An 11,797-nucleotide genomic window follows, 5' to 3' on the forward strand; every position below is an offset into this window, starting at 1 on the left:
TGGATAACCTATTGACCCATGTTCAAATCCTGACACTACTCAGCCCTTGTGGCCATGGAGGTTCGCCTGCAGTGACTCCAGGGCATGAGGCAAAGCCTCATGTTTGCAGCGGGGATTAGTCGGTGCACGAAAGCTGGTCCGGAAACTCTCGTTAGGGAAGTTCCCTTTCCAAAAAAAATGATGCATTAAGACTTAGTAAAACTGATATACTAAAATTTAATAAAAGAAAGAAGAGAAGACTTTGGATAATGTGAGATTAAAAAATATGTAATTAAAACTTTCGCTTCTGGTATTTTTTGAAACAGGTCTTGGATGGTTCAGTCTTAGTTCTTTTTCGAGACCAGTTCGAAACCGATAATTTATTCATGTCTACCATTTTGTCATTTATACTTAGCATTTTACTGTTTACCCCTTTCTCTAATATTGAGTTTATGCTTTATATATATTTTTTAATTTATCTAAAACACATAATAAAAGTTGAATATTATTTTCAGTAGATCACATCATTAGATAGAGTTAGTTAATACCCTCAAAGCAATATTGAGTATGTTTTAACAAATTTATTTCTAACCAAAAATTTGTTTTTGTAAAATGGTGTTAATGTTATTATATTTTAGTATTATAAATTTTTTTCTTTTTGTTTTATAATTTAACATAATATATAGAGAGTACATTAATAATTAATATCGGTTGGACCTACTCATAAATCTTTAAAATATTTATAGATAGTGAAAATAAGTTTATAAAGTTTTGAGGTTTATATATTAATTGTTATGACATATCAAATATTGATTTAACAGTGTTATGGACCTCTAAAAAAATAATGTGTGATTAGTTGGAATCGGATATAATTGGCTAATGATCTTATTTGACTAACCAAAAATGTCATACCACTATGATTTGATTCATCCGTTATGTATCACCATTGTAGTTTTTATAAAATACCATTAGTAGAAATTTTTTACCGTTAACTATGATCCTTAAACTAATTATGTTTTCTAAAACAACATATTGAAAAATATAAATATAAATAAAAAAAGTGTTATAGCGAAACAAATAGAGAAAAAGAAAGTAATATTCAGTTTGATTCATAAGTTATAAAGGAATTTGAAGGAATCGTGATTCCCTTATATAGCTAGATCATAATGAGAAGACACAAAGATGCATCATCTTATCGTCTGTTTTGTCTTTTGCAACTTCCTTGAAGGTTCTAGTAGGCAAAGACTCATTATGTTTCTTAATACTTTAAGATATCAATATGTTACTTTTATTTTATTAAAAATGTGTAAATAGTATTAGGGTTAATATTATAACATGTTTGTTTTTTATATCACTTTTTTCAGTTTATCAAATATGTTACTAAACTTTTGACAAAACTTCAAAAATGGTCCATGTGGTTTCCGAAAATATCAAGTTTAGTCCCTAAGTTCAAAAAACCTCACAGATGGTCCCTATTGTTTCAAAACTTTTAATGTTTAGTCCTTCCGCCTAACTCCGTCAGCTTTCTACCGTTAAGTGAGGGGTATTTTCGTCATTTCAATATCTGGGGACCATTTATGAGGTTTTCTCTTATTATCTTAATTTTTTTATTAAAAAAAAAAAGAAAAAATGAAAGAAATTTGATCTCTCTCTCTCTCTCTCTCTCTCTCTCTCTCTCTCTCTCTCTCCCCCCATTGCTTTGAGACTTATACAGTACGTATTCTTATAGCTTCATCTTCCCCAAAAAGCCAAACCAACTTTGACCTTGAATAATCATTGTATCCATCAGATTGGGCAAGGAACATACGAATGAAAGGCACACCGATGGGAGGTCCGGTGCGGCTGGGAAATCACGAGGAGGGAAAAGGGTGTCCGTCGAGACCGATAACCCCTTGTTGGTTTACGCCTCTTCTTCATTGACCGGGAAAGGGAAGAAGGAACACGAATGGAAGCAGTCAAAATGGTGGTCTGATGGTTAAATAGATCGCAAGAAGGGAGTCGATCTTCGGCAAACTCCCCTTGGCTCTTCTCTCGTCGTCGGCGATCACAAATCGAGGGGAATGGGAAACACTGGATCGAATGGAGAAAGAAGAATGGAAGCAGAGGTGGTTCAGTGGGGGGTTTGGACAATCGCCAAAATGAAGGAAGAAAACGAAGGCAACTTATGATGTTGGGTGACTGTTACAGCAAGGGGGTTGCTCCGGTGGCCTCCTTGGTCGTTCCTTCTCTGTTCCATTGGAAAAACACGAGGGAGGAAGGGAAGGAAACATCAAAGTAGCAGCGGAGGGAAGCAGCGATCCTCAGGGGTGTTTGGTTGTTTCCGATCAACAGGAGGAGGGGTGGAGGAGGGATGTCCCCATTTCGTCTTCTAGCTGCTCCGGTGACTAAAACGGAGAACCCGTTTCTTGATTTTGTGAATGATTTCATTGGGGTTGCTAATCGATTTCATGTCTGTTACTCAGGCTCAATTTCTTGGTGAACTTTTAGGGAGGAAGAGAAGGATGGGATGGGGATCGGAGTGTTTACCAGAGGAAGCGGTGGTAGAATTTGGTGGTGATAAACGGTGAGGAATGATGCGATGGTGGGGGCAACGAAGAATGATTTGATTCACGAGAGAGAGAGAGAGAGAGAGAGAGAGAGAGAGAGAGAGAGGGTGTTTAATATTAAATAATTATATTTATTTTTTCTTTTTTTAAAAAAAATTAAGGCAAAACTTCATAAATGGTCCCTGCAGTTGTGAAATGACAGAAATGTCCTTCACTTAACGGCTAAATGTTAACGGAGTTAGCGAAAATGATCATTTGTTAAAAGTTTTGAAACCACAGGGACCATCTGTGAGGTTTTTTGAACTTAGGGACTAAACTTGATATTTTCGGAAACCACAGGGACCATTTTTGAAGTTTTGTCTAAACTTTTTAATATGTTCTTATCAGCGAGTTATTATGTAATATTAGATGTCAATCAATAGAGTTATTATGTCCTATCAAATGTTATAGTCCCGTCGTGGACATAGGTGGATTTATGGTGTAGTTTAGGAGTAGGTTAGATTTGCCGTTTCAAAAAAAAATCAGATGTTATAGTGGATAGAATATCAACATATACCTAAATAAAGAAGTTATGTGGTTCAATATATTGAATGTCATAACAAATAATATTTAGGAGTCACGAATAAAAACGGAAAAAATCAACAATTTATCGAATTAAATAATAATAATAATAATAATAATAAACTGTTACTAGTTGTCAATTGTCATTTTATAATATTGCTTATATACCATTAATATAAAATTTGTGCTTTCTTTTTTTAACTTTATACAAAAAGAAAATACCCTAATTCCACAAAAACTCTGTTCTTCAACTCAATTTAGCGGCGCTCGAGATTTTGCAGGTTGCAAGTTAAAAACGAACGACACAAGTCACCACCAAAGAAACCACCAAGATGGACGGAGGAGGAGGAGGAGTAGTTCCGGAATCAATAACGGAGGCAGCGAATAGAACTTTAATCAACTTTCAAGAATTCCAAACTAATTTCCTCGATTTCTTGCCTCTTTGCGACTCTGATACTCTTTCCGAATTGGACCCTCTTCAGCGTGCTCAATCTCTCCTCTTGCTCGCAAAAGCCACCACAACACTCTTCACATGTAGCTATCTCTCTTTCTCCCTTCTTCTGCAAACACACAATCACTTCTAATTTTGCAACTGTTTGTTTGTTTTGTAGTGAAGTTGCATTGCAATGGCGTCGACCCAGATGACCATCCTGTCAGATCGGAACTTGTAGGGTTTGTTTTGTGTCTTTTCACGTTTTTGCTGCATTTGGGTCAAATTGGGTTTGTTGGAAGCTCAATTGAACTTCGTTTCATCATTATCTTTTGGTTAATTATCAAGTACTGGGAATTGTAGGAACGATTGAACTTGTATCAGGAGAAGCTCGACAGGTCTTTAAATTTGAGCAAGGGTAAGTTTTTTCCCAAATAGTTTATTTCAGTTCCAAAGTATGGAACTTTTAAGAAATCCGACGTTAATGGCATCTTAATTTGGGTATATTTCCTTATATGTGAATGTCTTCTTGCAGCCCCCTTGCGACCTTCTGCTACATTAAACTATCAGGCTGCAACCAGATTCATTGAGCATTCGTTGCCTGACCTTACTTCTGGTAGGTGAACAATGGCGTTCTTTAATTAGGTTTTGTTTTCTGTATCAAATACAGTTACTGAAATATTTGTTGATAGATCAAAGAAAGAACATGAGGGAAATCAGTAGACGAGAGAGGGTAAAATCTGGAAATGTTAGTAAGAAGAGGAAGTATCTTTCATCTGATAAACCTTCTGTCCGAACTGCTGCCCAAGAGTTTCTTGAAAAAGCAGCTCGTGAGCTTCTTGGCAATGATAAAAGTTCCTTCAAGGGGCCTTTAAAGCCTCAAGATGAAGATGAAAACGAAGATGAAGATGACATGGCTGTCACTTGATTCTTAGGTATCTTTGATATTCTAACACGTTTATTAAAGTCTTAGAGGTTCTTCTTTGATAGATTTTCATTTATTTGTCAAGATTCTGGTTAACAAAATGATACAAGACTGATTTATTCTGCATTTGACATGCATCGGACCCTAAGATTGATTGTTGTCGATCAACAAAAAAAATCAAATTCTTTGTCCTACCAAAAAGGTTGTTTGTGACACTGATATGTTTGTATGTGTGTGAAAAAGGGTAAAATACCATTGTGGATTTGGTGATAATGAGAATGTGTTTTCATATTTTTTCCTTTGACAATCTTATTTTGTGTCCCATATCAAGTTTAATAGTAAAAGATTTGGATCCATATGAATAGGGTTACAATGAATATCTTGGAAGCTTGTTGTTTTTCTGACACCATGTGTTATTTTGTGCAGGATGGCATGGCTGGTGTTTGTAAGTCTCTTTGTTTTTTATTTGGTGGGTTTATATGAATGAATGAATGTATGTTATGATTTATAAAGTAGGATTATGTGGTAAATTTAAGTTAGTAGTGTTTAGACTGTAGTAATGGTATAACAAGTTTATCTTAAATGAAAATCAAATCAAAATTGGTTATCTTTCATACAATTTCTTTTTATTTAATTTAATTTAAAAATAAAGAGTTCATAATGATTATATAATACATGTATAAAATGTCTATAAATTTAGTTAGATTTAAATGTATAATATATATAGCTTCATTACATAGTTCACATATGAGACAAGTTAAATTAACAAATCAATTATTTAACAATTAATCTCATATTAATTGATTAATCACATTATAAATTAACAAATCAACTTTTTATTTCCAATTCGAATTGTGTGATGTATGAGAATCTTGTTAATTGGAAAATCATGACTATTGGAAAATCATGACTGATTCATTGTTCACATGTTTATGTGAGACAAATGAAAGACTAATGGATCTAATAAATGTTGATATGGAATTTATAGATCCACCATAAATGACAATAATTCTATTCATCATGCTTTATTGATGCTCCAGTAAATTTGGTTGTGTTTATAAGATTAAATATAATTCTAATACTTTGAAAAAATTCAAAGAGTAGCAGAACGAATAGAAGAATCGATTAGACAGAAAGATAAAAGTTTCTCCGATCTGAAAGGAAAGGAGAAATATTTTTGTATAATGTTTTATGATCATCTTAATGACTGTGGAACTATATCACAATTGATCATCGAAGAATATCTTAGTGTAATTGTATAACTAAGAAGATGAGTCAAATATTGTTGAAATGGTTCAAACAAGAGATGAGTCATACTTCGTTTCTAATAAAGTTTTAGAGCAATGCTCTAGTTACTACAAACGTGTCTTGAAACTTATTTCATACTAAGTAGGTTTATAACACCTCATGAAATGTGGAGTAATAATGTTTTCTTACTTTAGCACATTTAAAATTGAAGTTGTGATGTTTTTCATCAAAACAAAAGATAAATTGAGACAAATTCTATGAAGTGTTTTCTTATACGAATCCACACGAACTTTTGAATATTTGTTTTAAGCTCGTCAAGAAATGTTTCTTGAGAGAAAACTCATATGTCAAGAAGTCAGTGAGAGTCGTATTGATTTTGAGAGTTTCAAGAGTCAACCGACAATAAACCTTTTAGTTATCACTAGCACGCGACCTGAGGTTGATAACCAGTCGTGCTTGATTGACACATTTTTATTTCTATTCACCTTCCAATTGAGTTGTCAATGCTTATGAGTTCTATGTTTTTCATTTAACTGCAAAAGCAAAACACGTTGGTCAGTAAAAGTACATTGATGAATATGGGTGAGTTGCTAACAACACGGAAGCACTGGTAGGCCCTTGTGCTACCAGAGGGAAAAATATTTAGAATAGCGAAGTTCATTCCATGAAGGAAAGCTAAATTTGAATTTGGTAATTTTATCCTAAACCTTATCTTATGATTGTAGGTTGGAAATGATATATTCACGTGGATGGGAATATATGGACCTTGAAGTCTATGTGGCAAAGATTCACTCTAATTCATGAGAATGATTGTGAGGAAATGCTTTGGCTAGTAGATTTTAAAAGATCTGATAAAGATCAGTATGAATATTGGTTGTATTGCATTCTCAAATTCACAATATGATTACAGTATCTCTCTTCATATTTCGAATTGTGAGAAATGGCAAGGAATTGTTTGAACTTTCAAGACATATATCTGTAAGTTTTGAAAGGGTTTAAACACACACATAAGCTATCCAATGAAGGTGTATAAGCTTAAGAAGTCTAGAGACTTATTGAAGCATCGCGTAACAGAAATTTGTACTTCAGTAAGAAAGTTAAGAGTATTGATTTCTAGAAGTCCAGTTGATTTCTGAGTACATGTCAATGCTAGTGGGAGCATAATTGTTATGCTAGTATTGCATATATTGTTCGTAGGGAACAAAAATTTCAATTTGTAGATTGCAAGGTTTGAGAATTGTTTCACTATGATAGACTCAAGGGAGAGGGCATTCATACTTTGTTTCGATTGTAAAATTTTAGATCGTATAATTCAATAGAACTTAGTCATAGACATGTGAATATCATGTTGAAATGGCTAAACATAGGAAATTCCATATATGGAAATATTATAGCTAGAGATTGAACAGATATCGAATATAATGAGTCGAGTCTCATATGCTTCAGATATAAGATCGATTACATATGCTATAATATTTACTTATTCTGATTTTTCCAAATGCCTTGAGCATTGAGAGGAAAATGATTAGAATTTTTGTGTGACTGAAGTTGTTAAAAAAATTTGTCAAAACTGTCTGAGGTTTATTGAAGATTGGTTGTTTATGGACAGTTGGAAGTATTGTATTGTTTGGGAGGACCATAGTGACATGTTTTAGATTGAGATGATTCTTGGTCAAAATTGATGGTCATAAAGGGAATATGGAAAGGTTTCCATAATGGGAGTTGATTGTTAAGTCTACATGTGAATTGAAAACTTTAATGTAAGAGAAGTGTTCAAGGAGTGCACCTTGCATTTGAAACTTTATTACCATGGAATTGTTTCTAGTAACAAAGTTCCAATGTAACATTTTGTAATATCGTTGGCTGGGTCTCTATGACTTTGAAGCCTCGACATCACAGAAGGTCAATGAATGTAAAGTTGGAATTCCATTGCATTTTAGATATTGACAAGAATTTGGAATTGTGAAATGAGCATCATTGGAATAATGTCCAATTGATTTGTCCACAAATTAAGGACCATAGAGAGGCATAGTATACATGTTCATAACATGACATGACTGATGTTATTTAATTCAAGTGGTTGGTTGATTGCTCGAAACATTATACAATGAATAAAGTCGTAATTATTATGGTGATTAATTAATGGAGATTATTTATATTCAACAGGTTTGAGACCATAGTTAATTAGTTTATTATTGTGTTTCACTTTGCATGTTTTACTTCTTGAATAATTTAATTATTCAAAGTTCCACAGTCGCTCATACTTTAGTAAGTAAGTAGTGAATTAAGACTGTCATGAATTGGATTGTAGAGTGTCTAAGGAGTTTAGACATAGCAATTGTATTGCTACAACATTCATGAGTACTTAGAAATGGAGATTTAAGTATTGGATAAACCCACGCTTAGAGAATTACTTCACGGATTCTATCACGAGTAATTATGAGACAATAATATCTTATATTCTTAAAGCGGAGATATATGAGTTGTAATCTACAAGTCGGTTGTGAATTGGTATTGCGAAAACACATCAGTAACGTGATGTTATAAAACGTAGTGTCATGCATGATTTGATGAGTAAAGGATACAGGAATATGAGTCGAAGTTTATTCGTTTCCTTTGCCTTAACAAGAAAAGTGATATCTTTGGGCCCCTCGATGCTTTGATGTTGACATTCATGTGCAAGGTCTTGCCCGGACTGAATTGATGTGTTCAGTTAGTAGTCTGAATCTAGTCGTCATAAATCAAAAATCGGGAAGCAGATTCTTGGACTAAAAGATTGATTAATATCCATGTCTCACGTCCATACGATATCTTATAGAACGAAAGAATATTTGATCACTTATCTTAGGACCAATGTCTAATCGGATCAGAGTTCATCAGTTGCTTTGGAAAGCACACTTTGTTGTTTGATTTAAAAGTTATACATGTAATTTAGTTTTAGACTTATACAAGTAGGAGACTGTTGGATTAGGTGTCTAAGCCAATAACTAAATTAATATAATCTTAAATTATTAGCAAAGTTCCTTTTGGGTTGCCATCATAACCTAAAATAGCTGGAAATGATATTAGGAGAAAGATAGATAAATAATTTGTTTATATATTATGTGATTAATATATTAATTGGAAATTGATAATTGATATGTTAATTTATTATGTAATTAATAAATTAAGATTAAATTACACGAATGGTACATATGGTTTGGGGTAATTTTCGCGCTTGATCCATAACTTATTTTTTTAACTCGGAAGGTCCATACTGTTTGTTTTTGTTACACGCTTGGTCCCCACTATTTGATTTTGTTACGCGTTTGGTCACTGTCTTATCTAAAAAGACTATTATATAAATAGAAAAAATAGTGGGGTAGGTAAGGTAAGGAGAAATAGGTGGGGTTGGGGTGTGTTTATTTAAATAAGTTAAAAAAATCAATGGCAAAATAGTCTTTTGAGGTAAGACATGGACCAAACGCGTAACAAACACAAACAATAGGGACCTTCCGAGTTAAAAAAATAAGTTATGGACCAAATGCGCAAATTACCCTAAGCCATAAGGACCATTCGTGTAATTTACTCATAAATTAACATGAGGTCAATTGTTATATAGTTGATTTCTTAATTTATATGATTAATAAATTAATAAGAAATCAATTAGATTTAATTAATAATTGATTAGAATTAATTTGGGATCAATTGGAATTAATTAATTGTATAAACGTTGCTTTGTAATATGAATTAATTGAACAAGAGAGAGATTCTAGAAACCTCCATGCTTGGACGGTTTTGATACCCTATTAGGGTTATCTAGAATGCTCCAAATGGATAATTAGGAAACTAGATAATTACCTATTTATGGGTTGTCTTTATCTAGGGTTTCTTAGGGATATCCAACAGCTATATAAAGAACCGGTGTGCTAGAATTTTCATATGAATCCATCTAAGAAGCATATAAATGAACTTTCTTAGTTTCTTCTCTCTCTCCTCTTCATTCTAGGGTTTCTAGGTTTTTGGGTGTGAGCCATTATAGGCACGAGATTTCTGGTGCTTGTTTTCCAAGGTTATTTATAAGGAGTTTGAAGTGATTTGTTTGCTACAACAAATCAAAGGTATGTAACTCTAATTCTTGTATTTGATTATACTAGGTGTTCATTAGGGTTCAAATTATTTTGTTGTTCATAGCATGTAACATTCAAAGTGTTAAAGACATAGATCCTTTAGGTTGCATGTGCCCTTAATTGTTAAGTGAAATTCCGCAAGCACATAGTTATTGTAATATATAAAACCCATCAAAAACCTCATAGATAGTCCATGTGGTTCCAAAACTTTTAACAAACAATCCTTTTCAACCAGTTTCGTTGTAGATTTAGTCCCTTTCAAAATTAAAATGACCTCTTTACCTTTTACATATTTATTTTTCATTTTCCATTATTTTTTTAATATTTTATTATTATTATTAAATACATTAATGTCCCACATCTCTCTATCTCTATCTCTATTTCTCTATCTATCTATCTATCTATCTTTCTCCACACACACACACACACACACACACACACACACACACACACACACACACATATATATATATATATATATATATATATATATATATATATATCGCTTTTATTGGTTCCTACACTCACGACTTGAATCAGTTCTTATCAATAAGACTTTCATACAATTCAAGAAAATGGAAATCAACAAGTTCCTTTCATCATCTTCATCAAAACCGCAACAAAAAACCTGCAACAATTCAAGAAAATGGCAATCAACAAGTTCCTTTTAATTTTCCTTTCTTTAGCTTTGGTTTTAGGCATTGCACGTAGCTTTGATTTCCATGAAAAAGAGATGGAAATAGATGAGCAAACTAAATCCCTTAACCAGATGCTCAGATGTGTGCCTCCATTATCAATTTGTTTCGGATCACTACCCTCGTCGCCAATCTGACATGTAACGCCCGAGTTTCTAGGCTAGGCATTAATGATGGTGTAACAGTCTAGGTTAACCTTTGTAACTCGTTTTGAAATAATAAGAATGTATTATTTGAGTATTATGTGTTTATTGCTTAATTGTGTGTTTTAAATGAATTAAGGATAAAAATAAACGAGAAAGTAAAATATTAGATAAGTCTGATATCTATGAAGGAAGTTGTAGTAGTCGTGGCAAGGTTTTCGAATATATAAAGAATGCCGAAATCCGAGTTATAACGAAGAAGTTATGACCTGTCGAAGTTTCGCGACAGAACCGATACGACATTGCATGACGTAAATAGTGAATTTACGATAGAGCGATATTTAGCCTTAGTGATCTAAACGAAAGTCGTAGAATAATTTAAACCGAGAGCGTGCATAAGAAGAACGTCTAAATCTGACTTCGTATGAGGAAGTTATCATTTTTCGAAGTTTCGACTTAGCGGTATGCAGCCTAAAGTTCGAATATGAGATCGAGTGGTTTCTAGCCGAAACAATCTAAACGAGAATCGAAGATCTCGTCGATAGTAGTCCAACGGTAAAAAGACAGACGAAAACGGACGTCAGATAAAGGAGTTATGAATTTCTAACGGAGTTTTCCTGTCCGAACCTACTAAAAATAATATAATAAAAGTTAAAGTCAAAATTAGCCGACGGAGTCTAAATAAGAGTTGTAGAGCATAATCTCACCTACGCGTGGATATAAAGAACGTCAAAAGCGGAGCTCGTATGCGAAAGATATGAATTTCTGAAGTTTGGGGCACGAACTTCAACCCCTGTGTCAGAGCTCACGACGTGAGCATATGATGGACATCTTCCAGGGCAAGTGGCCTGATGACGAACGCCATGACATCGAGCTCACGACGTGAGCATTAGTGGCTTACGACGTGAGCATAGATTTTCAGCCTCCTATAAATAGAAAGCAATGACAGCCAAGTTTTGTTGCTCAATTTCTTTCCTCTCACCCGTATTACCTTGATTTACGTGCAAGTTATACCCCGAAACCCCGGTATCATCCCGAGACCCGAAGCGAGTCCCGAAGCTCCGAAGATCCCAAGAAGAAAAGATTTTCTGAGCCGAAGCTCTGCCCACGAGAAGCCTGGTGTGTGAAGAGATCACAGTTTCACCGAAGAATACTGCTTTA

The 11,797-nt window shown here is 33.7% G+C and overlaps 1 protein-coding gene across 1 annotated transcript; it reads left to right on the forward strand.

The window, feature by feature from the left end:
- Positions 1–3,287: 3,287 nt before the first annotated feature.
- LOC145113017 (Sas10/Utp3/C1D family) lies at positions 3,288–5,060 on the forward strand. The gene is made up of 6 exons (XM_079049129.1): positions 3,288–3,620; positions 3,698–3,753; positions 3,880–3,934; positions 4,052–4,132; positions 4,209–4,451; positions 4,868–5,060. The coding sequence occupies exons 1-5, from the start codon at positions 3,419–3,421 to the stop codon at positions 4,442–4,444; spliced, it is 630 nt and encodes a 209-aa protein (XP_078905255.1). The 5' UTR covers positions 3,288–3,418; the 3' UTR covers positions 4,445–4,451; positions 4,868–5,060.
- Positions 5,061–11,797: the final 6,737 nt, after the last annotated feature.

Source organism: Lactuca virosa, chromosome 5 (assembly GCF_052849685.1).
Source record: "Lactuca virosa cultivar CGN04683 chromosome 5, Lactuca_virosa_CGN04683_v6, whole genome shotgun sequence".
Lineage (NCBI taxonomy): Eukaryota > Viridiplantae > Streptophyta > Magnoliopsida > Asterales > Asteraceae > Lactuca > Lactuca virosa.

Coding starts and splice junctions, on each gene's coding strand:
- LOC145113017 (XM_079049129.1), top strand. CDS start 3,419: ATGGACGGAGGAGGAGGAGGAGTAGTTCCGGAATCAATAACGGAGGCA. Junction 3,754..3,879: donor ATCCTGTCAGATCGGAACTT/GTAGGGTTTGTT, acceptor TGGGAATTGTAG/GAACGATTGAACTTGTATCA. Junction 4,133..4,208: donor GTTGCCTGACCTTACTTCTG/GTAGGTGAACAA, acceptor ATTTGTTGATAG/ATCAAAGAAAGAACATGAGG.